Here is a 25,577-nt window from a genome sequence, read left to right on the forward strand (position 1 = left end):
AAAACTGACTCAATTTACACATACTCTGGGCCAAAATTCAACAGAAGTTTTGTAAATAATTTTTGAAGGCTTATTTCATTCTGATTTTAACAGCAATAGCTGAAGGGATACAATATGACCTGCAATAAAATGTATTACGTCTAATGTTCAGGGGATAACAAAGCTTTTGCACTTTAGTTGAATATACATATCATTTTTAACTTATATTTTTATAGTTAGGAGCAAAAGGGCTGTAAAAACATGTCTTTTTCTTATAAACATTTATTGAACCTAGTTTTCCATTTAACCGTTTATCCTTGTAACACTGAATTTAATGCTCAGAGACAAAACATAGGCTTATTAACATTTGACAGTATAATTGTATCAAAGGTATATAAATATCCATTTTAAGTTAACACAACTGCTTAACATTACAACCATTCTTGAAATAATATGTTTAACTATCCAACTTTGCACCATCACTCCAAAAAACATCAAGTGTCTATCCCTTTACAGTAAAAACCTCAACAAACATAAAACATGTATGCTCCACAGAAAATTCATCTTCTTCTTCAGCAAAGTAAGCACACACAGATCCAAAGTGCTGATCCAAACCTATTCAAATGAATTTCATGCAGCAATGACAAAACATGCACAGTGTGCTTGAAGTTTAATGATTAGTGTTTATTATGACCTGTTCCCTTTTAGTCTAGCCACAACCCAAGCTATCCAACTTAAATCCAGCAAACTGTTTTAGTGATGCCAGGTTTCTGCATTCAGAACATTCAGTCCCACGCCTTCCCTGAGGGAGAGATCAACTACATCACAATTCCTCTGAGGCATTCCAGGGCAGTAAAATATGTTTCCCCCTATTAATCTGCCAGTGTGCATTCCCACCGCTCCAAAATGTCTACATAGCGCTCAATAAATTTCAGAGTTCACGCTATATTAGACGCCGCTGAAAGCCAGCACTTTTAATTGGCAGGTCACACTTTGTAATAGCCAGAGACATCCACTTACAGACTCTAACAAGAAAATTTGAAAAGCATTGGCTGTACAGTCATTTGATGACAAGCTCTGAAGTCCTCCAATTTCCTGTTTTGGATTAAAGTGTGAAACAGCAGCAGCAAATGAAGATGCTGCAGAGGCATCCCAGTCCGCCGGCTGCGTTCAATTACAGTAGTAGCACCAGGCGCTCACACCAAGTTATGATCTTTCAGGTTCTCTTGTATGATGGTTTGCCTCACGTCCTGGAACACCTTCTGTATGTTCCCTGTGTCTGTGGCGCATGTGAAGTGGGAGTAGAACCGGTTGTCCACGTTTTCATTGTGACTGGTGAACATTTGCAAGATGAACTTTTGTGCTTTCTCAGCATCCTGCTTGGGACCTAAAAGAAAAAGGGGGTCAGACAAGACATCTGCTTAGAGTTAAATAATTTGAAATACATATATACAATGAAAATTATTTTTGAACGAGAAATGAGTTCCTGATGTACCTGAACCTTAAAAAATTAAGCTTATCTTAATGCAGCAGTATAACTTCTCAGTTAAAATGATAGTGACATCTAATCTTTGATTACAATAGATCTATGTGGCAGGGTTACTCCCTCATGAAGAGATAACCACTTTAATAAAAAACACTGGCACTGCATTTATAGGCATCCTGGATGAACCCAGTCTTCATGAATAACGTTTCACAAGGCTGGAGCATACAGAGAGATGGATCACTGACCAGCTCTCCCTCCACAACCTCATCTACAGCCTGCTGCTTCTATAACACACTTTCTCCTGCAGACTGAGAGGGCTGTGGAGGCGGTTTGAATTTTCTTCATCTTTTTTTCATCTGATGAAACGTATCTGTACGTTGAAGATGATAATCCTGCTTAACAATGATCACCCTGTGTTTGTTTTCTGGCCGAGGAAAACAGATTATTTAAAATCTTCCGACTTCGATGTCCAACGCTCCAACAAAAACACCACTGCAGCATTGAAGATCATTAACAATGTTTACCAAGGTGCCTGATGTTGAGCATTGACAGCCATGTTTCTGACTGTGAGTTTTTAAGATTATAATTATGACTACAATAATTGCAGTCATAATAATTATCAGTGTGGTAAATTCTAACTATAATTTACATTAGCTTGAAAGATGGGGCTCATAATTTGTTGCATGATTCAAGTTAAAGTCCCACCATTGGATTTCCAAACTCCAGTTTATAGTTGTAGTGACAGCGCATGCTTTAGTCACGTAAAAGTTTGAATTAAACATACATTTACAATTAGATAGTGGCTAAAATATACACACTTGATAGTACAGTAAAACCTGTTTACTTCAGCACATCAGGTTACAATATGTGTGTACATGATAAGCAAATACTGAGGAAGTTCCCAGGGCCTTTGCAGGAAAACCAGCCCTACATCTACCTTCTTTCTTAACCTGTTTGGAGCCAAGATAATACAGCATCCTTGTCATTGCTCTGGTTGAGACAATAGACAAGAAGTTATTTTCCTGTGACTATTTCCTGACTTATAAAGCGATATCTTTCTAGCTTAAATTAGATATTTCTTTAATCCCTCTGCCTGATGTATAAACCTTTGATCTATGATGAAAATAACTTTGAGAAGGTTGTAACAGAGAACCAAAGATACTTGTTGAAGTGTTTTGAAGCCATGGCTAAGGATTCATTCTACCTGACACATAGGGATGAGAGCAATTCCATGATTGAGTGTCTGACCAAATATATAAACCACAGACGACTTAATCCTCAACACAGCAGTGAGATGCTTTCCTAATAAACTCTGTGACCTGAGAGATCTGCTAAACAAGAAAAGATAGCCTTCAGGGTGGATGACAAGGAGTTATTGAGGAGTATAGAAATAACTACTTATGAGTCGAGATTGGAGACAGCAAGGTCTTCAGGGAAAAAAATGGATAGATCTATGGTCGGGGATAAGGAGGATCACAGGCTTTGAGCAGTTGTGGGATTAGCTCAGTGTAAGTCTATACAGGGCCGATAGAATGAACACATGCTTCAATCTGTGTATTTCAGGAACATGTTCAGCATTCTCCTCTACTATCCTTTAGCGAAAAACCAACATCCAGTTCTCCTGCTACCCACAGCTTTCCACACTTTAAATGTTTTATCATCAACATTTGCTCTGGATTCTGCTTCTTCACCACCATGACTCTTGATCAAAGTACGCAGCAATACAAACCAGGATCAGGTTCTTTGATATCCTAAAGGATTCAGCACGATTTAATTTTTCAGAAATCCAGAAATACAGATGGAGAACTTGGCTAGTCTGAAGTGATGATAATCTGACAAATGGATTACACAGAAGTACTGTCTGTCTCTTTATGTGGTCAGCAGCACAGGAGCGCCACAGGGGACTGTACTCTTAACATCATCTTTCATTCTGCATATTTCAGACTTCCAGTACATGTCAGTATGAGTCCAGATTAAAAGCTGAAAAAGTACAGAGGTGGAGAACCACTTTGTGGGATATTGGTGTCAAAATAATCTCATCATGGCATTCTTTTGTAGGAGATATGGGATTTGCATGATTGATACAGTCATGAGTGAACAAGGACAGGATTGGCAAAAGATAAATATTTATCTAGACAACATTATGTTTTGGAGAAGAAACAGAGTATTTCCGCAAGAAGGAAGTTTGGCCACACACCGCAGACGTCCCCACATCATGCTCCCCAATTTAAAACAACAGGAAAAGCAGGGTACAAAGCAGGATAAAGTCCCACTGACTTTCAGAATAAAATTAATTGACCAACCTACACTAACTTGACTAGAGTAAAGGAAAAAGCAAAACACAAACAGAGGGGCTATTTGAGAATTAAAAGGGATACATTAGCACCAATAACAATCTTTTTTCCGATAACTCCTGAAGAGCGTGAACCAACATGAACTTTTTTTCTCCTGAGCACCATTTCTGAAGCTGGAGCAGCAGTATGAAAGCTTGGTCGGTCGCAGATTTCAGTGGGAGTGACTTTCTGTAACAAGCCTGCACCACAGCTGAAGTACATTCAGTGCGAGTCTGACATAAAGCTGCTTACAAGAGGTGCAGCGCACCACACATTTTTTTTTAAGTATCTGCAGCACGAGGTTGCAATTAATTCCACAAGTCTGTAGAGAAGAGTGGGATATCGTCTGCCATCATGTGTAATTCCAGGAGCTTTGGAGCTGGCTAATAATAAAAAAAAAACACTTAACTGGCTGATAAGGAGCCCCTTCTGTGTTCTGGGCCCTGGATGATTTTTGTAAAGAAGGAATGTTTGTAAAGGGGGCAGCATAATGTATAATCCTGAGCATTTTCTTTCTCAGAGTGTCCTACAACAAGAGATGGTCTTCTGTCAGAGGCTTAATCAAGGTCACTGTAATATGGACCACTACAGGGCATTCTTGCAGCCCACAGCCATCACCTTCCACACAAACTCTTTGAAGAAACTTGCATAGTGTGAGTAACAACAATCTTCCAGTTTTCTTTGGGGGTGGATAAAGTATTTTTGAACTGAGCTGAATTGATGTCTATGTATTATCATTTTAAAGACAGGATGGGGAAAAATTACCCCCAAAGGTAACAGGAAAGGGTGGATTATTGGAACCCTATTAGCTTTTGAAAGAATTGCTAAGATTTCTACTAATTGTGGGATCAGTGACAGAAATAGAAAAATATTTGTCCCCGTTTGTTTTTTTTTTTGTTTTTCCCCTCTCCACTGATAAATGTGCTCAGATTAAAGATATATTTTTTTTATCTAATACTGCAAAGCTTTCAAGACATACAAGGTGGGGGGGGAGTAAATGTGGGGGGTGCTGTGGTATTCAAATGTTAGCCCTTACCATTATACTCTGGAAAATAGTCCTCCAAATGTGAATACATGATTTTTTCCTTCAACAGGTCCATCTTGTTGAGAAATAGGATGAATGAGGAGCCATTAAACCATTCGTATCTTGTGATTGTCTCGAACAAGGCTATGCTCTCCTCCATCCGGTTCTTTGAGAAGCACATGAACAAAAGGAGAGATGTTAGGAGAATAATCTGAAAGCAGTAACTGAGCAATGATTGCATGGGAAAAGTCAACTGCCTGACAAATCATTACAGAAAGCAGCTTCCCACAGAGGCGCCCCTTGCAGAACAGAGTGACTAAAGGGCTCCCCCTGCAGATCAACCACATGCATAGCCACAACGGAAGATTGAGAAGAGGCTTTTGAGCGTGACCAAAAGTGAAATAGAAAGCGGAATGGAGAGAGGGAGTGAGAGAGTGAGAACGAAAGAGAAAAAGGGAGAGAGACATCAAGCTGGTGTTGGACTCCAGAAATCTGGGTCATCATTTCCACTTAACACGTTTGGCTTTAAACAAAGAGAACAATCTCCCTTTGTGTCCCTTAAAAGGATTTTTTTTTTTTATCATCCCAAAGTGAGCCTCTTTCACCTCCCCCCATGCACAGGAATAATAAGATACTGTGTGGAGGAAAAAGAAGGTTTTATTTTTTAGGCAAAAGCAGCAGCCTGTTTCTCACCTCATGGCTGGACTCAGCTAGAACCTGATCGTATTCGCTTAGCGCCGCCAGGAACATGATGGACGTGACTTTTTCAAAGCAATGAATCCATTTCCTCCTCTCAGAACGCTGGCCACCTACGTCCACCATCCTGAGGCAACAAGTTGGTGCCATAAAGAAAAATCATCAAATTAATTAAAATAGTATTAATACCATGCTATCACATTTCTACAGACTGCAGCTTAGGCCTAAGGTAGAAGATACAATAAAGGTTTGAGGAGGAAAGCGGCGTGGCTATATATTCTGCCCACAAGGAGAGGAAAGCTTCTTGACCACAAAGGCAAGAAAAACATATAAAGGTGTACAGATGAGACTTCCAAATAAGAATAACAATAACAACAAACAGAGTTACATTTTGGCACTATTTTATCAGCTATTACTGCATTGCAAAAAATATGTAAATTGCTATTAGGAGTAATAAATACACATTTGAAGGATCGTGTGTTTTCTCCAACTTCACCTTAACTCAGAAATAAGACTGGTGAAATTTTGACAGAACCTTTCATGATGTTGTAACACATTAAAAATTGAATGAAAAAGAATAACAACAAACAAACAAGACTATCTTTAATCTTCTGAATAAACCCCCCAATCTCTACTTCAATAACACAAAACTAACCGATCCAAAGTAGCTCTATCTTTTTCAATAAACTTGCTCAAATATCAACACAAAAAGTGTATTTCTATTTCTCTCCAATCTAATAAAGGACATTTAGCAAGGTATCACCAGGAGTTAATTTATACATTTAGCTTTTTAGTTTTGAACCTCTGCTAATTAACTGAATCACTTGTGCAATTATGTTTTTAACCACAAGATGACTGTGAAATTCCTGCCCATATAAATATATTTATGTACTGTATGTAAAATGTACACTGGCGCTTGATGTGTTTAGTCAGCCTTTAACGCATGAAAGCTTAGAATAATAACACCATAAACACATCTGACAGAGCTAACAAATATGTGAAAAGTTTAATGACCTCTAATAATCCCAAAACAGCTGAGATATTAACCACCCTACTTAAATATTACATGAATACAGAGCCTGAAGCACTATTTCTCATGTGATTTGCCCATTAGGCTCTTAAAACATCTTTCCTGGTATACTACAAACAGATCCATGTTTGTCTGATCATCAAATTCAAAGCAGTAATGTGCTGATTCCTGCAGTTTAACTAATTGGAAATCATGCAAATATGGCAACAAAAAGAAGCGTAAGAAATCATTCCTAATGCGACACAGTGTTCTTTGCATTTTGAGTGTTTTTTTCATGCATGACATTCCCACACAATAGATATGAAGTCTTTTTCCAACAAAAACCATCCTCTGTGAATATATTTAATGACATAAAGTTCAAAACTGTTTATTTTTATTGCCAATTTAAAAAAAACACAAAACATGCTCTGTTTTAGGTCAGTAAAGATAAGCAGAACTTTTTAAAAACTATGATAATGAGATATAACTTTGAATTATTTTCTCAAAAGTCATAAGTTTATATACAAACACCAAGAACTATAATTTTAAACTATTTTGGATCAAAATCATGGCAGAGACAAAGTAACCAATCAAAGACAGGGCTACATTTATTGAGTTAACCTCAGAAGCAAAAAATGCCGAACCATCATAGAAGGACCTTAATATGTAAGGGTTAGGGTTGATGTTATCATTCTCTCAGTGGAAACTGTATGCAGGTTATATGAAAAATATCTCCTTATAGGACAACTGATACAATGCAAGAGCTTCTAAAATGCAACAACTGCAAGCATATACAAATCCTGCACATTAAGTTTCACTGAGGGGTCTACTGCAATGTTGTGCATAACTTTGCTTGTCAAATATTGCCATTAACACACAAACAAAAGTGCATCTATAAAGAACAGACTAATTAACTTAAGCTTTAAGTAATTGAATTTCTAAATTGGTAAAATTTAAATTACCAAATAAATCACAAATAAACAACTGTGTCCAGAGTTTTGGAGCACTGACCAACAGTCGGACACCTCTAATGTTAGCGGCTATAGTTTCTTTTTGTCTTTTGTTAAAACTGTTTTATTATGTGTGTACCAGTACCAGTTGCCCATTTTATTTAACACCCTTTTAGTTTTACAATAGTTGCATTAAGATTACATAGTAAGGTATAGATATTTATTTGCTAAGTCATTGCTCAGATGTTTCAACATTTGAATATGTGTAAAAAACAGGCTTTTTTTGAAAAACCTCTCAAAAGTGATTCAATTTTATTGTAGCCCGGACTAAGAACTTTTTAACATATGTGGCCATTATAAGGTTTTTTTGTTATTGCTGAATACTTACCCATAAACTTGCTATATTAAAATATATTCAAAATGAATTATTCATATAATAAAACTAATTATTAACATAAATGAAAAGCAAAAGTACAGTAAAATGCGTGATAATATGATCTTAAAGGTTGGATCATTTAAAAGTGTACACCCAAGTGTACTGTATGTTTTAGACACTTTTGAAAATTATGAAGCAAATACTTTTTCCAGTTTTGTTTTTATTATCCTTTTCGCAGCATCAATAAAGAATCAAATGGGATGGAGATCTCACACTGTCTGATTCAGCAGCTGAATTAAGAGGTATCTCACCTTTTTTGAAGAACTTTGGAACTTCAATTAAAATCTAAAACGGCAAGTCTGGTCAAACTCAGACCAAATTATTACACAATGAACAGCTATCATCTACATGACAGTTTGTGGTTTTACTTGTTTTCAAGGAACACGGCGATTGGCAGCCACTGTAGGTGTATTACTATAATCTAAGTAACTTATGACAAACCTTGTTACATCGTTCATTGCTGAACTTAACTAATATGGTCTATCAATATTATAAGACACCAAAATTGCCTCATTATTTAAATAAAAAGGCTCTATTCATCATAAAATGGGTATTAACGGATCTATTATCACTGAATTATAAATACTACAGATATTAGAAATACATATTACTAAATAATATTTAGGTTTTATTCTTCTCATTCTTCTCTATGATGTTAAGGCAACTATCCACTTTTTGCAGTTTTTTGTTTGGAATGATAAAATGATTTAAAATATGCCAGAGTTAAAGAAACAAAATAAAAGGACCAATAGTATTTCTCGATATCCTATAGTAATAATAGTAACTTTTTTCATCCTTGATGGCTTCGGCAAATCAGATTTTTAAATCCCCAGTCACACCTTGATGATTTAGACAGCAGATGCCTGACATATGAAAAATCTGGCAAAAAATCTGGCATGCGCTGGATAAGTTATGAGTATGTTTTATATAAGTTATAAGTGCGGTAAAGTACGCTGAACTATACTGAAACACGCTGGCACACGTCAACATAGGGCAAGTCCATTGAGAAATGTTGAGCATGCTTAAAATTTCCCGACATTTGCCAGTGTATACGAACACGTGGGCCATAAGTTACACGTGAGGTATTTGATTGTTGACATTCGTTGAGTTTGAGTTACTCATAAGTCATGGCTTCCAGCTTATCCAAAACCTATGCATAACTTAGGGTAACTTATCAAGAACTTATCTCCAACGCATATCAACGTATTTGACGCATTCCAGACGACCACTGAACATGTTTCTAACTTACAGCTGCTGTATAATGGCGTTTTGATATAAAAGGGGGTTTAGAGGTGGAAACCATCAGTTCCCCTACAGACTTCATCTGCATCATAATGTGAGCGAGAAGGTGAGTGTGATGGATCCTCCCTGCGTTCACGCCCACGGCCACGACCCACAAACTTCCTAGCAGACATAACGCTGAATCTGCTGCGACTGCAAACCTTCTTTCTTTCCTTTTCTTTTTATTAAATTAATTTACTCTTTTCTTTTGGCAGGCGGTAAACAGCAGCTAGGTTGATGCCACAATCAAAGAAATCGTTTTATGCAGGCTGGGCGCCTCTGGGCGCATTGCTACCGCCCTCAGAACACTGGGTTGTGACATCATGGGCATTACGCTGCCATGCGTTATGCATAAATTAGGCTGTCATTTGACATAGGTTCCGGACTTGTTATGAATACTCTATGCATATGCCCAAAATTGAAAAAATACATAGAAAGTTCCCATGCCAGCGTTTTAGAAGATTCTCGGACGTCAGGCATACGCTGGCTAAATCGTCAAAGTGTGACAGGGGCTTTACTAGCGATCTTGTGGCAGCAATAAGCATAAACAGAAACTATAAGACTTACCTGAATACCACATCTTCTAGCTTAAACGGATATTCTATTATTCCTGTTGTGGGAGCCCTGACTCTCAGGATATCTTGCTGGGTTGGCAAAAAAGCAGGATCAGCTATTCGAGCCAAGTCACTCAGATAACTAAAGGCAAAGAGAGATATTGCAGAGGAAAACAAATTACAGTTGAATTATTGAAAAATCGAATTTTAAACTAAAAAAGGTCCTAATATTAAATTATTTGACAGTATTTAAGGAGTTGACACTCACTATTTGGCTGAGTCTGAGAGCTGGTATTCCCTCCTCCGACTGTAACATTCCTGAATTCCCGGGTCACTCCACAGGCTCATCAAGGCCTCAATGTATGGGCTCTTTAAAGTTTCTAACTTTTCAACGCGACTGATCAACTCCGCATTATCCTGAAACCCAAAATGTAATGTCAGTTAGATATACAAAAAGCACATTGTGAAATACAACAGCGTTGCAAGAACACCATGGTAACAAGACTAAGACTTTACTTACTTGAATCACATACAGTACCTTGTAACAGTATTTATAGTCATTAAACCTTCGGATTTTGTTACTTTACTACTAAAACCTTCCAAGTTAGGAATATCTAGGTCATTTTTTTTTTTTTTTAAACCAATGTTTTTTGCCATTAATGCTGCAGGTCTTTTGGAAGAACAAAACTCTTAACTTTTCCTGGTCCATTCTTTCACATGAATATGCTTTTATTAAAACTATGGAGATTTGGGTGTATGTTTAGGGGTCCTAACCTACCCACTGCCATGCCAGCTTCATTGCCTCTGCTGAGGAAAAGTATCCCCATAGTATGATGCTACCAACACCTTGTTTTACAACAGTGGGCTGTGTATAAGTGTTGACCTGAAAGGTTAGTGCTTCTACCACACAGAGGGTTGCATAAATATTAAATGTTACATTTTGGTCCTATCAAAATACAGCTTCCATTTTCACATTTTTCTCAGTCCCCCTGTTGCCTACAGGGGTTGGGGGAAACTGCAAGAGGAACTCCTTCCTTTCACAACTGTTTTCTTCTTGCCTTTTTAATAAAAGCTTTATGGAATGGACAACTAATAGTTTTTTTCTGTTCACAGATTCTCCTGCCTGAGCTTCAGTGCTACCAGTGGCCCTGGCTGTTTCTCTGATTTATGTTCTCCTTGCTCTGCAGTGTCTTCCGCCTATTCTCATTTTCAGGTGATGGATTGAATGCTGTTCCATAAGGTGTTTACAGCATGGGATATTGTTGTACAACACAACCCTGCTTTAGACTCTTCCACAACTTTATTCCTGTCCTGCTGTGTTCCTTGAAATCATTAATATGATTTTTCAGTAATGTTCTATAACAAAACTGTGGGATAAAAGCTGAGATTAAACTCTGCACATCTGGACTAGATTAGGTATTTAGTAACGCACATTTCAAAGACATTTTGTTGCTCTGGATTTTGTGATCCTCAGAGTCAACGGGGCTGAAGGAAAATGCATGCCACATTTTTCAGATTTTTATTGGCAAAAATGTTTAAATCATGTATCGTTTTGCATCTACTTCATAATTTTATAACACCTTCAATAGGCCTGGAAAATAAAATCTCAAATGAACACAATGAAGATTGTGTTAATAAACTTTATCAAACATAGAAATGTTAGGAGTATGAACGCATTTGCTGATATCACCTACTTTACATAATTGTGCTTTTAAGACAATAGTATGGACAGAACTCCTTTAAATGCAGAAACACAACTATTAAAAACATTTAAGTCTAGAAATACAGGAAACATTTATTATACTCTTCAAAGCTAAATACAAAAAACTGGATGTATAAATATCAAAAAGAAGGTAAGTTTGAGACAAAGAGTGACATAATAGATTATTAATTTTTATCCTGTCAGAACTTATTCCAAAGTAACAGGAATATAAAGTCAGTGCAGCACATATATTTTTCATATTAAAAAGTCTTCAAAAAGGTTCTTCCACCTCTTGTTTGAAGTTTTAAGCTGCAGATCAATATTTCAGCAAAAACCTACTTAAGGTTGGAGCAGCATTATGATCATTTAATGTAATGTGCTTACATTCAGTTATGCTCGTTTCCGATTGCATCTCTGACTGGGAAACATTCCCAGCTGCCTCAGTCTGTAATGGCTCACTGCAAACATTCGTACCCTTCCTATTGCTATTGCTGCGACTCAAACCGCTAAGCTGGGAAAAACACAACTACTAGGAAATACATCTTAAAACTCTCTAAATAATGTGAACAAGCTGATTAAATCATCGGAAACTTCTAATATAATGATGAAAAAAAAATTTAAGAGCTGCTTATTTACTTTTATAAATTAATCTTTTATTATTATTAATTGTTAGAATTTGTGCAACAGCATTTGCATTATACAAGGCTTATATTATTAATATCAAACTATGAGGAAAAGAGTCCTCCCGTAATTTTAGACAGACAGAAACGTGCCAGAAAACACGAAGACTCCCCAGCCTAAGTGGCCGCTGCTGCCAGCAGATTTTATCAGCACTCATTAAGTGTAGTTTAAAAACATTGTCTCAGTGATTTTTATCACATTTCCAGCTGGTTTGCAACAAACAACTGCCCCATAATGGGCTTCCTCCTTTAAGCTTGAGAAAGCACATAGTTAAAAAGGCTAGCAGACAGGTATCCCCTGCATTATATTGTGAATGCTGCAATATTCTTATGTTGTAATCATATTAATCAAAATGGGATAACTACAAACTGCTCAGGAGACTCTTTTTGAATCTTGTCATCCACCAATTATTATTATAAAATTACTAAATCTTATTAATGCACATTTATGTATCACGTACAGTATATACACACTAACTGGGATTAAAGAACTATTATGTATGCAACACAATCAAATGTTAATACAAGGCCAGAAGTTGGTTGTTTTTTGTGCCTTGCAGAAGGTGTAGATACTTTGTAAATCCATAATCCAAGTATTCATACTTTTGCAAGGCCATTCATACACCTCAAACTTTTATAAATTTTTTCTATGTCCCAACAATCAACTTAAGAGTGAATTAAAGGTGTTTTATAAGACATATTTAACTGCTAATTGCAAAACTGAAGTGAAATGAACCTTTTTAAGAATAAAAATCTTAAAATTGTAATCTACATTTCTATTTAAACCATCAAAGTCAAAATTCTGTAGAAAGCCCTTTATATTTTGTTTTATTAATGTATTTTTTTTTTACAATAACAGAGGCTAATGTTTGTTTCAGCATTTCCCTACAAATGTTGCAATTCTATATATATATATATATTTTGTAGTGTTTTATAAAAATGTAAAAATTAGAACAACTTCATCTTTTTCAAAGTGCAGCCTTGAAAAATAATAATTATATATATATATATATATATATATATATATATATATATATATATATATATATATACATATGAGTGTAAATTTACAGTTCTAACATTTATTTCTTAATATAAGGATAAAATATAATAAATATAATAAAATACAATACAATAACCCATTTTACAAAACAGTCAGCAGTCTAATGGCAGTGGGGAAGAAACTGTTGTGCAATCTGCTGGACCTGCATCCAATGCTTTGAAGTCTCGTCCCTGAGGGCAGCTGGGTGAACAGTCCATGGTGGTGGTGTGAGGGGTCATTGATGATGTTACGAGCTCGGGAAATGCAGTGCTAGGATGAAATGTCTTTTATGGAGGCAAGAGGAGCCCCAATGATCCTCTCTGAGTTTCCCACCACTCTTCTCTCATTCTTCCAGTCTGAGATGCTGGTCAGAATGCTCTCTATGGTGCTTCTGTAGAAGGTCATGCAGATGGGCAGGGGCAGGTGGGCTCTCCTCATCCTCTGCAAGAAGTACATGCGCTTCTGTGCCCTTTTGACCAGTGAGGTGGTGTTTACATTCCAGGTGAGGGTGTTTGTGATGTGCACCCCCAGGAATTTGGTGCTTTTGCCCACCTCTACAGCTGAGCTGTTGATGACCAGTGGAGCGTGGTTAGGCCGATTCTTCCTGAAGTCCAAGATGATCTCCTTTGTCTTCTGAGGGAACCTGAGGTTTCTTTGGGACTGGAATAATGGTGGCAGACTTGAAACATGCTGGCACTATGGATTGGTCCAGCGAGGTGTTGAAAATGTCTGTAAGGACACCTGCCAGCTGAACTGCACACTCCTTATACAACCGCCCAGGTATGTTATCAGGCCCTGGGGCCTTCCTTGGCTTGACTCTCCTGAGAGTTTTCCTCACTTCTGCTATGTTCAGGTTTAGTGCCTCCTCCCCCCTGGTGTGGAACAGCTTTCACTGCTGGAGTGCTGTTTAGTGCCTCAAACCTTCAAAAGAAGTTGTTCAGTTCATTTAGGAAGTCAGCATTGCTGAGAAACTAGGTAGGCTTAAAACTTTCCTTTTTGATAAAGCTTCTAGTTAGTGTGGCTCAGGTTACCCTGAGCTATGATATGCTGCTATAGGCTTAGACTGCTGGCGGACATTGGGACCCCTTTTCATCATTCTATCTGTATTCTCCCGTTCAACATAAGTTGTTAGTTCAATCTCTAATGTTATCCTTTCTCTGCTTTTTCTCATCATAGTATTTTCATCTGGTCTATTACTGTTTTCCCTGTGACACCATCCTGGAGAGAAATATAAGCTTTGCTAGCGTCATAAACACTTGTTTATAGGTGTTGGAGCTCGGGCTGTTTTCAGTGTAGTCCTGTTTCTCTGACTGTGACTGGCTGGATGTGCTCTCTTCATCGTCTGACATGGAAGCTGGCTCAGAGCTTGTCTGCCAGGCTGTGTGTTTCCTGGATGGGGCCGCCTGTGGAGCTGGTTGATAGTTGCTTTTTGCATCTATGTTTCTGTTTCTATGTCTGCTTTTGTCTCCTTGAACCCTAGTCGGCCTCGCCAGATGGCCCCTCACACCGAGACTGGTTCTGCAGCTCTCTTCCTTTTAAAAGGAAATTTTCCTCTCCACTGTCACAACAAGCATGGTTGGTGTGAGGAATTGCCTTTGAGTCAATGAATCAATGCAATCAGCTGGCTTTCCTTGGATAGAAAACTTTCATTCAATCTGACTATATGATCTCGCTGAATAATCTCTGTAAAGTACCTCAAGAGGACATGTGTTGTGAATTGACACTAAATAAATAAATTGAATTTAATTTAACTCTTTCCATTCACAGACAAGGAACTAACCAGTGCTCTGTGTAATAATCAAACCTTTAGATATTTCTTGATCTAACCTTAACCTATTTCTAACATGTTTGGGGTGTTTCCAGGTTTTCATGAGTCTTTTACCATACAAGTATTCTCTAGCAAACCTCTTGACCTGAGTAGAACAGTTGGGTTTATTGTAGGATCTAAATACCAACAGGATGACTATTTGCTAATGAGGCAAGGCAGTTTGGTTTGTGTTTTTATTTGAGAGTGTTGGAGTAAAGTAGGTAAGCACAATACTTTTCAGAATCACTTTTGGTCTGTTGCATAAAATCAAAACAAAATGGTAGATGTTTGTCGTCGTATTTAAGCAACGCATGATAAAGTACAATTGGGGAATATCTTTGCAAAGGGATCATAAAGGGACCGTGTGTTTTATGTAGCAGCCTTCCAAGTCTTCCTTTTACAGCCTCCTGTATAATGGGCATTCAGTACACATAGTCCTGTTATGAAAATATATACTCAGCATATTCTGCAGCTGTTGGGTGTGTATGTGTGTAAGCAAAATACTGCTTTGCAATAAGAAGTGGGAACAATTACCTCATTTTGAACTCCATTGGAAAAAAGAATCACTTAGGCAGCAACATCAGAGCCAGAGACTCAAAGTAAAATAGATTGTAAAAGGTTCACTCTCTCTTTGCTAGGTATAGTGTTGAGAGTCATATTACGGGTGGAAGTGAAAGACATGTTGAGCAAACTGCTAAAGCACAGTGGATGACCCGGCAAATAAAAATTCAGTTTTTAAAAAGACATTTTGTACATTTTTACTGAAGTATATCAAAAAAAATAAATGATTTATAATAAAGATTTATGATAAAGTGCTGAAAGATATAAGCATCACTTAAAAATGACTAAATAAACTACTTTGGTTATTAATTATAGTAATATTTTCACATCTGTATTATTAATGTTGAAGAAATTTTTGTATAACTGAGAAACACTTTGGCTAATGAGGCTCTGGCATTATTTGTGGGTCAAAAGCTGAAAAAATTTGGCAACCTTTTTTCTACACCATATGGATTAAAGAGAAACTGAATAAATATTCAGTTTTTAAAGAAACATTTGTACATTTTAACTATCTTTAAAATAGCTTTTTTATTTTACCTTTAATAACTAAAACGACATTTGATAATTAGAGTGACACCTCAGTAGTTCAGCACCAATGCATAAGCCTGTAGCCCATTTTCTCTGAATGTACTTCAGGTCAGGTGTTCCCATGCTGTTCTGCAAATGTGACGTCAAGAGCATCCATTTAAAATCGGTCCAACCTAACAAACAATTGAAGCGTTATATTTAAGATGGATACTCCTAAGCGACTGGGAACCAACAAAAAGATAAAACAAAATAAAAAAAACCTTGTTAAGTACTTGTAGAATGAGCAGAAGAGTTTTGCAGTTCTATGTTTTGGCTACAGGCAGTATCAATGGAAAACTACTCGCTGCACCTTTAAGTTGACTTCACTCAAGTTTCAAAAATCTAAACTGGTTAAATTCACTAGGCCACCATCAATGCATTTAAATTGATATCTTATTCCTGGGCTACAAATTCATCCTAAGTTCTGTGAGCTACTACACAGCCCCATCTCCTTACAAGTCAAAAGCTGACTCACTAGGCTTGTGTCTGCATCTCATCCTAAACCTAACCTAAAACTCTTGCTATTTAACTATTGCATACTTGTATGAGCCAGCAAATTTAAGAGACTAATGTGTTCTTTGGTGTGACAGGTGCAAATTCCTATGGGATTAATAGGGAATTGTCTGTCTCTATAGGCCTACCATGTACCACCATGTGTTTATACAGGAGACAGTCTGCTCTGCAAGCAGACAAAATTTGCTGGCAGCTACATTGCAAAACTAAACACTGTTGAAAATTACCAGAAGTGTTTCTCTGGGGTGTGTATTAGACTGTAAATTTGCACTGCTTGTTCTGCAAGAAAAGCTTGCAAATGCTTCTTTGAAACAGTGTGAGGTCAAACATCTTTCTCAATTTGTTTAAGTGACACAACAACAAAAAGAAACAGAAAAAGACAGAAAATCCCGTCAGGCATACCTTGTTGTACTGATTCTTGTAAGAGATCTGTAATGTGCTCATGGCTTGGATCATGGCCTGCATAGCTGTAAAGATGTTCTCATAGATCAGCCTGGTGAAGCCTCTCCTATCCTCATCAGTGTATCCACGACCATGGATGATCCTCATCTGCTTGATGAAAGTGCTCTTCCCACTTTCACCAGTTCCTGGACGCAGACAGGAACATGTAATTAATTAATATGCAGTATAGGGAGGGTTAAAGATTGTATTACCAAAAGCCCTTATAGCTAGCTAATGATTAGATCTCTCCATTTCTCTCAGATTTAAGTCTGGGCTTATGTTCTGTTTCTTCTTACTCCCAGCCAGGATAAACATATTGGGCAAGCTTAAAGTTTCCTTAAAACCTAAATATATAAGAGGTTTGGATAATTCAGGGCCTAAATGTAAAGGCTCAAACGTACATGTACAAATGTATTCAGATTTAATTATTTGAATAACCAGTGCTAACAATCACAGTGAGTCTTTCAACATAGCAAGATAAAGGTCATTTCAGTACTTTTTAATAATTAACCGAAGCAGATACTCAGTTTGCTTTCCTTAAGATGGTTTTGTAGTACAGCACTCGGATAATACTTGGAGCAATGGGAGTCTTTTGGAGCCATTTCTAGAGAAATTATGATAAAAATCTACATGCAGATGCAAAGATCATTAGTTCAAGCAATTGTACACCATAGACTTTTTTTGTGAAACAGCCAAGAACTAGGTCACTACTGCTGACTTAGGTAACATTTTTAATCACAAATGATACTTGCAACAACTCACTTAGGTATGCCAAATGCCTTTTAGAGACAACTTTCATGCTTAGTAAGAAGAAGGGTTTAGATGATCTGCCTCGGTCACAGGAAGCTTAGTTTAAAGGACTCATTATGGCCTCATTATGCTTGACGCCGGACATTCCATGCAAAAATGAGCCGCCCATCACAGTCTGGCCGGCTCCGGGGTGTGGGGGGGATGTTCAGTACAAACAGCAAGCTGACAACACCACACTACACGAGGAAGTAGAAAACACAGTGGTTTAAAACTTTTAAAAAAGCCTCTTCATGTCACTTAAGAGCCAGAGCAGTTCCTTTCCTTCAGTTTTTCGTCAATGTGTTGATAGTCATGATATTTATTAACTAAATCACAGGATGTCTGTAGATGTTAACATTTGAAGAACTCTGGCCAGCAGGAGCTGGTGCTCGCTCTCCATGGCCATTTGGAAGGTATGTCTCAAATTGCTTTGCGAGAGCTCTCCTCCCTTAGCATGATGGGAATTGTGTGGCAGCGACTGTCACTACCCGATCTATACCGGAAGCACAATCTGTACCATCAGCTCATTTGCGCATGTGCTAGCAGATATTCATCCAGATTGCCATAAATAATGTAATCGTGGTACTAGAGTACTTTTTCTATCCTATAATCGATAAAAAAATGTCTTTAAATCTTTAAAACATTTTTTATGACTTTCCTGAGACAATCCAATGCTTTTTACATTTTCTCTATTAAACAGCCTGTCTGACGTAATCATTGGACATGCATAGAGTAGTCGGGCAAAATGTGATTAAACCATGTTTATCTTCTTTTTTTGTTATATACTATAAGGTTAACAGGAAAGGAAAAAATAAAACTCAAAAAGACTAGATTTATGTTTAAACCTGAAGCCAAAAGTTCGCTTCCGGAAATTTCCGCTACAGATGGGAACAGACGATACATAAAACAGAAATTATTTTATTGCATTTATTTTCTGAGGAAAAACATTATTAAACTTAAACACATTATAGTTTAGTATACTTACTTTCTTTAAGGAGTCAAAAACATAATTTAGGTATTTCTTAGAAATTAAAATCGAGGGCAACCCGGATGTAGATGAGATGATGGTATGGATCGAGCTTCAGGTAAGGATCGGGTAGTGAAATCGACAAATAAAGATGGCACGGGTACCGTGCAGGGAGGTAGAGTTATGGACCAACGGGGAGTGAAAAGTGGTAATTATCTGTCCAAACGGTCAGTTAACTGAGTTCACTATAAAGTGCACTATTTAGTCCCTGTTCTATAGAGTGATTGAGGGATTTAGGGGTTAGGGCTGACATTCAGACACAGCGCATGTGTTCTGCGTGGATCTGTCTGCATAGCTACAAATTTTCCTAGGGGCTCTGTGCAGAAATTCTGCCTGCACAGAGTACACACAGAGGGGTGTGGAAGCCCAAGAGGAGGTATCCCTTAGATGTGTCAAGTATAAACCAAGCTTAAGGTGTCCATGTTAGACATTAAGAATCTAAGACACTGAACCACGTGTCAAGCACAATGTCAACAAAGAAGAATATAAATGTCAGGAGAGAAAGCTAATACTTTACCAAAGTCCCAAACTTTCCCAAATGTGTGGTCTATGATCAAAGCCAAACAATTAAATTAATTCTACCAGTTCATACCAGACATAAATTTACTTAAAAAATACAAATTCTATAAAAAAAAGTCATGGTTGTTAAAGTTGTTCTCTTTTACTGTGAAGGACTCTTTCTTTTAGTGTTTACCCATTCCGGTTACAAACTTTATTATTCTCATAGTGTAGAATAACTCAAAAACCAGTCTTCAACACATAGTGCCACACTTAAAAATATTCTTGAGAAAGTGAACAAAGGTTCCCAACAATAGTTCCTATTTTTACATCTTTTCTCCTTTGAGAGTAAGTACTGTCTCAAAATCTCAAAATAAGTCTATAACCAACAAACAAAAGTCTCACAAGAACAGGGCGTAGTAAAACATCCTAAGCATTTTTATATGGTCATAAATCGAAATCTGCCATTAGCAACTGATCAACATAACATCTAAAACTAATGAACATAACATCTAACAAAACTGAAAACACAGTAAACATCAACTAAAATCAATGTTGATATTAGGTCACAACCTGAAATTTGCAAATGATAACATCTATATTAACAAATTTAAACTGTAAATTTTGTGCTTGTTTACTTCGCCATAGTGCAGGATGCATGTAGACATCAACATATCAGTTTCTTCACCAGTATTTTACCACACAGTCCGTATACCTCTGTGGCTGCACCACTGAACGACCAGCCCTGGTTGTGACTGGGCTGTCTCTGTTGCCAGTTTCTATGGGTTTAGGTCGTGCGGTTACACAGTGCGAAATGGGGACAGTGTTTGACTCTTTGCATCGCACAGCTTTTGGCTGACTGGGAATGCTGATCTCAATATCGAGAGGGTCAGTAAAGGTCACACCTGGTGCACGCCTGATGTTTCTGCTATTGCTCCTACTAATGCTTCCAGAGTGCAACTGAATTTCATAGGACCTCCCATCCACTGGCCTCAGTACTCTGCCTATCCTCCAGACAGTGTGGGATAGGAATGGTTGTATCCTCACAGTCAACTGCGGCAGGTCTTTAGCTGATCTATTGTAGTACTTCTCCTGACATTGCTGCTTTTTTCTTCGGCCTTTGGCTAACCTGAACTACTTTTGGCCTTAAAAGGGTTGCTTTAGTTCGGCAACAGTGGTTTGGTATGACGATGTACTCTACTGTGCCCAATCCCAAACCCTTAAACACTAACCCTGTGCACTTATCCTCTAACCCTCTTAACGGCGGCCTGGTGGCGGAAGAAAAAAATTCCGCCAAATGTAAATTCCACTGATTTGCGGAAATTCCAAACTGGAAGGTCATCTGTGAAATGGTTTTATTTTACCTTATACATCTGTTTTTAAAAAGGGGCGCCACAGAGCTACAGCCAAGCACATGACACGTCATTGTATTGCCATAGCAACGACTGCTTTCCTTTTCCATCAGAAGGAAGAGGCCGTCCCATTCTCGTTTATTACCCCACATTCAATCAAGACGCCTTCCAAAGCTATGATTGTGACTTCATTTGGAGTGACACTTGATAGTTAAGAGTTAGTACTTAGGGGGTGGTTTGGGATTCAGCCCTTCTTGAACAGGTGGTGTCACTGAGCAAACTCCAAGTAAACAAAGGTTCGCAACAACGGTTACTATTGTTACGGTGATGACTTCTAGCCAAATTAATGATGACTGAAGATCACATAATTGCACAACAACAAGATTTGATGCACAAAATTTAGATTTAAAAGATAGTAAGACAGTTTTCCTACTTATTTAATAAAGAACCATTGAGATGCATATATTACATCTAACAGGATAATTTCATCAGAAACTTCCAAAAAATAGTTAAAAATCAATTAATTAAAATGATGTTTTGAGACCATGTATTTACATTTATGAAAGGCTGTGTGCTCAGAGCTCTGCTCTACAATTATTCACTCATAAATGTGAGATGCATTCCACTCCAACCTGCTTTTGAAGTGTGCAAACCATATGGACACTATAGGTCTAATCACAGACAATGACAAGCCTACTGGCAGCTGCACCTCATGGTAAAGAAAGGACTTTCCTTACAGTAGGTGGTCAAACCAGCAAAGAAAATGTTCGGATGTCTTCTCCCTGATTTGGATTCCAAATACTCTGAATATGTTCAGAGGACAGCCAGGATCGTCACACATAACCTTACCCAAAGTCTGTTTGTACCCCAGCCTTCAGGAAAGTGGTTCAGAACCATCAGAGAATGGGTTTACACTAATTTTTTTCCCTAATAAAAATCCATTACTTCCCTTTCATTTTTCTTCACGCTTATCCCTGCTGGGGTTGGCGAGGGGTACTGGTGCCAATCTCCAGCTGTCTACAGGCGAGAGCAGGGCACACCCTGGACAGGTCGCCAGTCCATTGCAGGGCAACACAGAGACAAACAGGACAAACAACCATTCACACACACAATAACACCTAAGGAGAATTTAGAGAAGCCAATTAACCAAACAGTCATGTTTTTGGACTGTGGGAGGAAGCCGGAGTACCAGGGGAGAACCCATGCCAGCACAGGAAGAACATGCAAACTCCATGCAGAAAGATCCCGGACCAGTAAACAAACCCGGAAAGTTCTGCAGTGCTACCTACTGCGACACTGAGCAGCCCCCATTACTTCCATTGACTCGCATATATACAGAATTTTATTGACCTTCACTGCAGTTAACATTTATCTTATATTATATTGTGTGATGTTGTTTTTACTTCTTATGCTGTCAAAGCCTTTATGCTTCACACAAAAATCTGTTATGCAAATACTCCTACATGAGCATAATGACAAACACTATTCTGATTCTGAAAGTATTTTTTGCAATACCACATCCAATCAAAGGAAGTTTTTATTTTTATTATCAACAACGTGTTTATTCTTGCATCAAAAGTACGGAGTACAGATTGCCAAAGAGTCAGTTTTTAGCAAAGCAGCTTACATGTTCCCAGTAATGCTTATGTATTTCCTTGGAATGAAGGGTCAACAAGATGTCTGAAAAACTCCTGAGATGATGGTTTATACGGAAACGATAGGATCGCACAATTAGTGCAGATGTGTTGGTTAGATGGCCATTATGTAAACCCCTTGTGTCAACATCATCTGATTGAGATTTTGATACTTAAACCAGTTTGAGCTGATTTTAGCTTTGAGACATGGTGCAACAGAGTAACCGCAACTTAACAGGTTCACCATAATTAAGCAAGCCAGTAACAGTTACGTATAAGTCATAAAAACAAAGAGCTTCACACACAGATCATAAAGGGAATGTAAGCAACAATGATGTTTAGCATGTATGCAACATAAATCTCTTAAGAAAGCAACGCACAGCAAGCAAAATGTTTACACCTTTGTCTATAATTTATATCAAACACTTTCAATACTTTATTGATTGCTGCTGAATATAGAAGAATCAAGTGATTATTTTAATTGGTTTTCATTTGGTACCGTTACTGCACTAGTGTCACAAACAAAACAGCAAATATGCACTTTGAGTTTGGTATTTTTTTTTATAAGGTTTAGTTATACAACAAATGAAAATAAACTTTGTGCAAGATTAAAAACATGAAGTGCGTTTGTAGTTTTATTAAATTATCTTTTAAAACTGAAATAGACCTCCAAACTTGATAAATGCAAGATATTTGATTTGATTCTTTTTTTGGTAAGTTTTTGTCCCTTACCCAGCAGTAGGAGTTTAAACTCCAGTCGGGAATTCTTCTTGTCCTTTCTGAGCTGCCTCTCTATCTCTGAGTTGATCCTCCGAGCTTCTTTGGCCTCTGGACTGAGGCAGCAGGACCCCACAGCGCTCAGCGTCATCGCTCCTGGATAACAGCTCACCTTACATGGCACAGACACGCACAACAGTGAGGAAGGAGCGCCGCGCGCACCTGGACAGCCGCATGATTTAAAAACTCCTAAAATGTTGAATTTGCGCACTACAAAACACTCTTACTCTGACCTGGAAGCAAGATGAATGCTATATGAGGAAGTAGAAAAGTAAAGTTCCTCTCTAGTGAAGAGGAAATATAGTTTGTGTAACAAATTTTGCGCAGCGAGTCATTACAAACCCTGATGACAAGGCTCCGGGCGTGGCGCGCTGATTATGCTGCTTTAATCTTCCCTCAAATCTTGAAAGCAAAAATAAAAGAAAGAAAAAATGGTGTCCAGAAATGTGAAAGTTATGTAGCTCTTGTTCATTCAGAGGCTGACCTCCTGATGTCTTGGATGTAACCCAACTAACTGCTGAACCATGTGACAGAGGGCTGAGCTATGATGGGAAATCGTGTGGGCTTTCAATATTGTATTATAGGAAAACACATTTCCGGTTCTTTGCAGATAACCACGGATGCACTTAACAGGCCAACAGGCTGACTCTTCACCTTTTATCATAATGCATCAAGTGCATATACTATAGGTTGTCGTCCAGAGAAGCAAACAATAAAAAAATGCACATAGAAAGCACTGTGACTGAGACTTTATTTACTTAACAGCAGTTTGTACAAATATCTGATAGTAAACAGAATTTACCACTGGTGGGTTTACAGAGTTGGCATCACTCTAAAAGAACTGGATCTCCAGAAATGTTTTCCAATGATCAGAAAAAATACAGAGGCTATAAAATAGTAAATCCACCTCTGGGAGTGTCAGTCACTGAAAAGGTTTGAAAATATTTACAGTACATAGATTCAAAATGTAACACCACAAACAGAAATACTTTCAGGAACTGTATTTAAAAAGTTTGTGTACACTAACGGCTCTGGATCAATTTGTCATGCTGCCAATTTTGACCTACAATTTTTTTTTTTTTTTTTTATTTCTAACTTCCATTTTATACCCCTGTACATACATGATTTGGCTTGTTTTTCAGTAATTGGGTTGTTTTTTTATTAGAGAAAATAATGAAAATAATCAAATATTACCATCTGATGAAGATTTTGTATTGCATCTTACCATTTATTTTAGTTCTGATCTCCAGTGGACATTGGTAAAGTTGAGTTTCTGATTCCAGGGTTTATACAGGAAGGAGGAACTCTTAATTTAATGCCTTTTGATGCTCTTTTAATGCTCTTAGAAATAATTTTAATGCCATCAATAAGTACCCATTACTTTCATCCTTCGTAATCTTTACCATCAAATGGCTGCAGCCATGTCCTGAATTTCTCGTTTTCCAGCCACTTATGTAAAATTTGCATTTTCCCAATGTTTAGCTTTTTCTCTGCCTCGAGCTTCTATTCCGAACATATGGCTTTAGGATAAACCAGAAGCAGTTCCACGCAAACACGTGGAAACAGTTAAATCTGATAAATTTGACAATTTTTTTTATAAAGCATTTTAAATACAATGATAATCACATTTAATGAATTTTAATTCCAATTAAGGCCTTAATGTAAAAAATAATAATTTAATGACTTTTAATGGCCCGCAGAAACCCTGGATTCCTTTTCAAACTAAAATGACTATAAATCCTGAAATCACTGCAGACTTCAAACCACAGAGAAGATTATAAAAATCTACAGCTGTTAAAGTGATTAAGGTTGCTTTTGAATGTGTTGCAGTTCATATCTGAAATTCAGGCACCAAACTACCTTAAAAATAATCCTCAAAAATGGCAAAGAACTGAAATGGCCAAATTCCTACAAAAGCATGCCTACATTAAAAATTATAGATCTTCAACACGGCTTTGTTCTTTAATATTTTATTACATTCTTTTATTTTTTTTCTTAAATGTGTTTTAAACAGGGAAAATACAACAGGTTTTCTTTTATTTCAATATTTGGCACAAAAAGGCCACCATAGGAAAAAAAAAAAAAAAGAAACAAGTAAATCTGCTGTTTGGCATTTTCTGTTCCAAGGAAGAATCACACAGTTTAGTCAAAACCAAACTAAAAAAAAAACTGCAGGTTTTAGCAAATATATACACAAATTGTATAACCATCTTTCAAATATTCTTTTTTTCTTATCTGAACAGTCGAGCACAATCGTTTCCACATTAAACCTGCAGAAAATGTGTCATCAAAAATCACAGGTCTGGACTGTTGTTCTAAAAAAGAAAAGGCAGCATCAGTGTTAATACTGGACTTTGATTAATAGGTGTTTTAGTGTGCAAGTTATGGGCCAGCAGGTACCTTATTACTTTCTTTTAATATATATATATATATATATAT

The 25,577-nt window shown here is 37.3% G+C and overlaps 1 protein-coding gene across 3 annotated transcripts; it reads right to left on the reverse strand.

The window, feature by feature from the left end:
• Positions 1 to 199: 199 nt before the first annotated feature.
• Positions 200 to 23,674, reverse strand: LOC119776519 (guanine nucleotide-binding protein G(q) subunit alpha-like). 3 transcript variants are annotated; one of them, XM_038274930.1, is made up of 8 exons: positions 23,481 to 23,674; positions 23,094 to 23,250; positions 17,023 to 17,207; positions 10,017 to 10,165; positions 9,762 to 9,890; positions 5,516 to 5,645; positions 4,835 to 4,988; positions 200 to 1,366 (listed from the first exon to the last, which is right to left on the reverse strand). In XM_038274930.1, the coding sequence occupies exons 2-8, from the start codon at positions 23,227 to 23,229 to the stop codon at positions 1,176 to 1,178; spliced, it is 1,074 nt and encodes a 357-aa protein (XP_038130858.1). In that variant the 5' UTR covers positions 23,230 to 23,250; positions 23,481 to 23,674; the 3' UTR covers positions 200 to 1,175. The 3 variants fall into 3 exon arrangements, with proteins under 3 accessions (XP_038130858.1, XP_038130857.1, XP_038130860.1); XM_038274929.1 differs by having other exon boundaries at positions 23,372 to 23,674; XM_038274932.1 differs by having other exon boundaries at positions 23,366 to 23,674.
• Between the last annotated feature and the right edge of the window lie 1,903 nt (positions 23,675 to 25,577).

Source organism: Cyprinodon tularosa, unplaced genomic scaffold (assembly GCF_016077235.1).
Source record: "Cyprinodon tularosa strain WSP-4 unplaced genomic scaffold, ASM1607723v1 ctg94, whole genome shotgun sequence".
NCBI lineage: Eukaryota > Metazoa > Chordata > Actinopteri > Cyprinodontiformes > Cyprinodontidae > Cyprinodon > Cyprinodon tularosa.

Coding starts and splice junctions, on each gene's coding strand:
- LOC119776519 (XM_038274930.1), bottom strand. CDS start 23,229: ATGACGCTGAGCGCTGTGGGGTCCTGCTGCCTCAGTCCAGAGGCCAAA. Junction 10,166..17,022: donor ACAAGAATCAGTACAACAAG/GTATGCCTGACG, acceptor TTTGGGTTTCAG/GATAATGCGGAGTTGATCAG. Junction 9,891..10,016: donor CTCTCAGACTCAGCCAAATA/GTGAGTGTCAAC, acceptor CTTTGCCTTTAG/TTATCTGAGTGACTTGGCTC.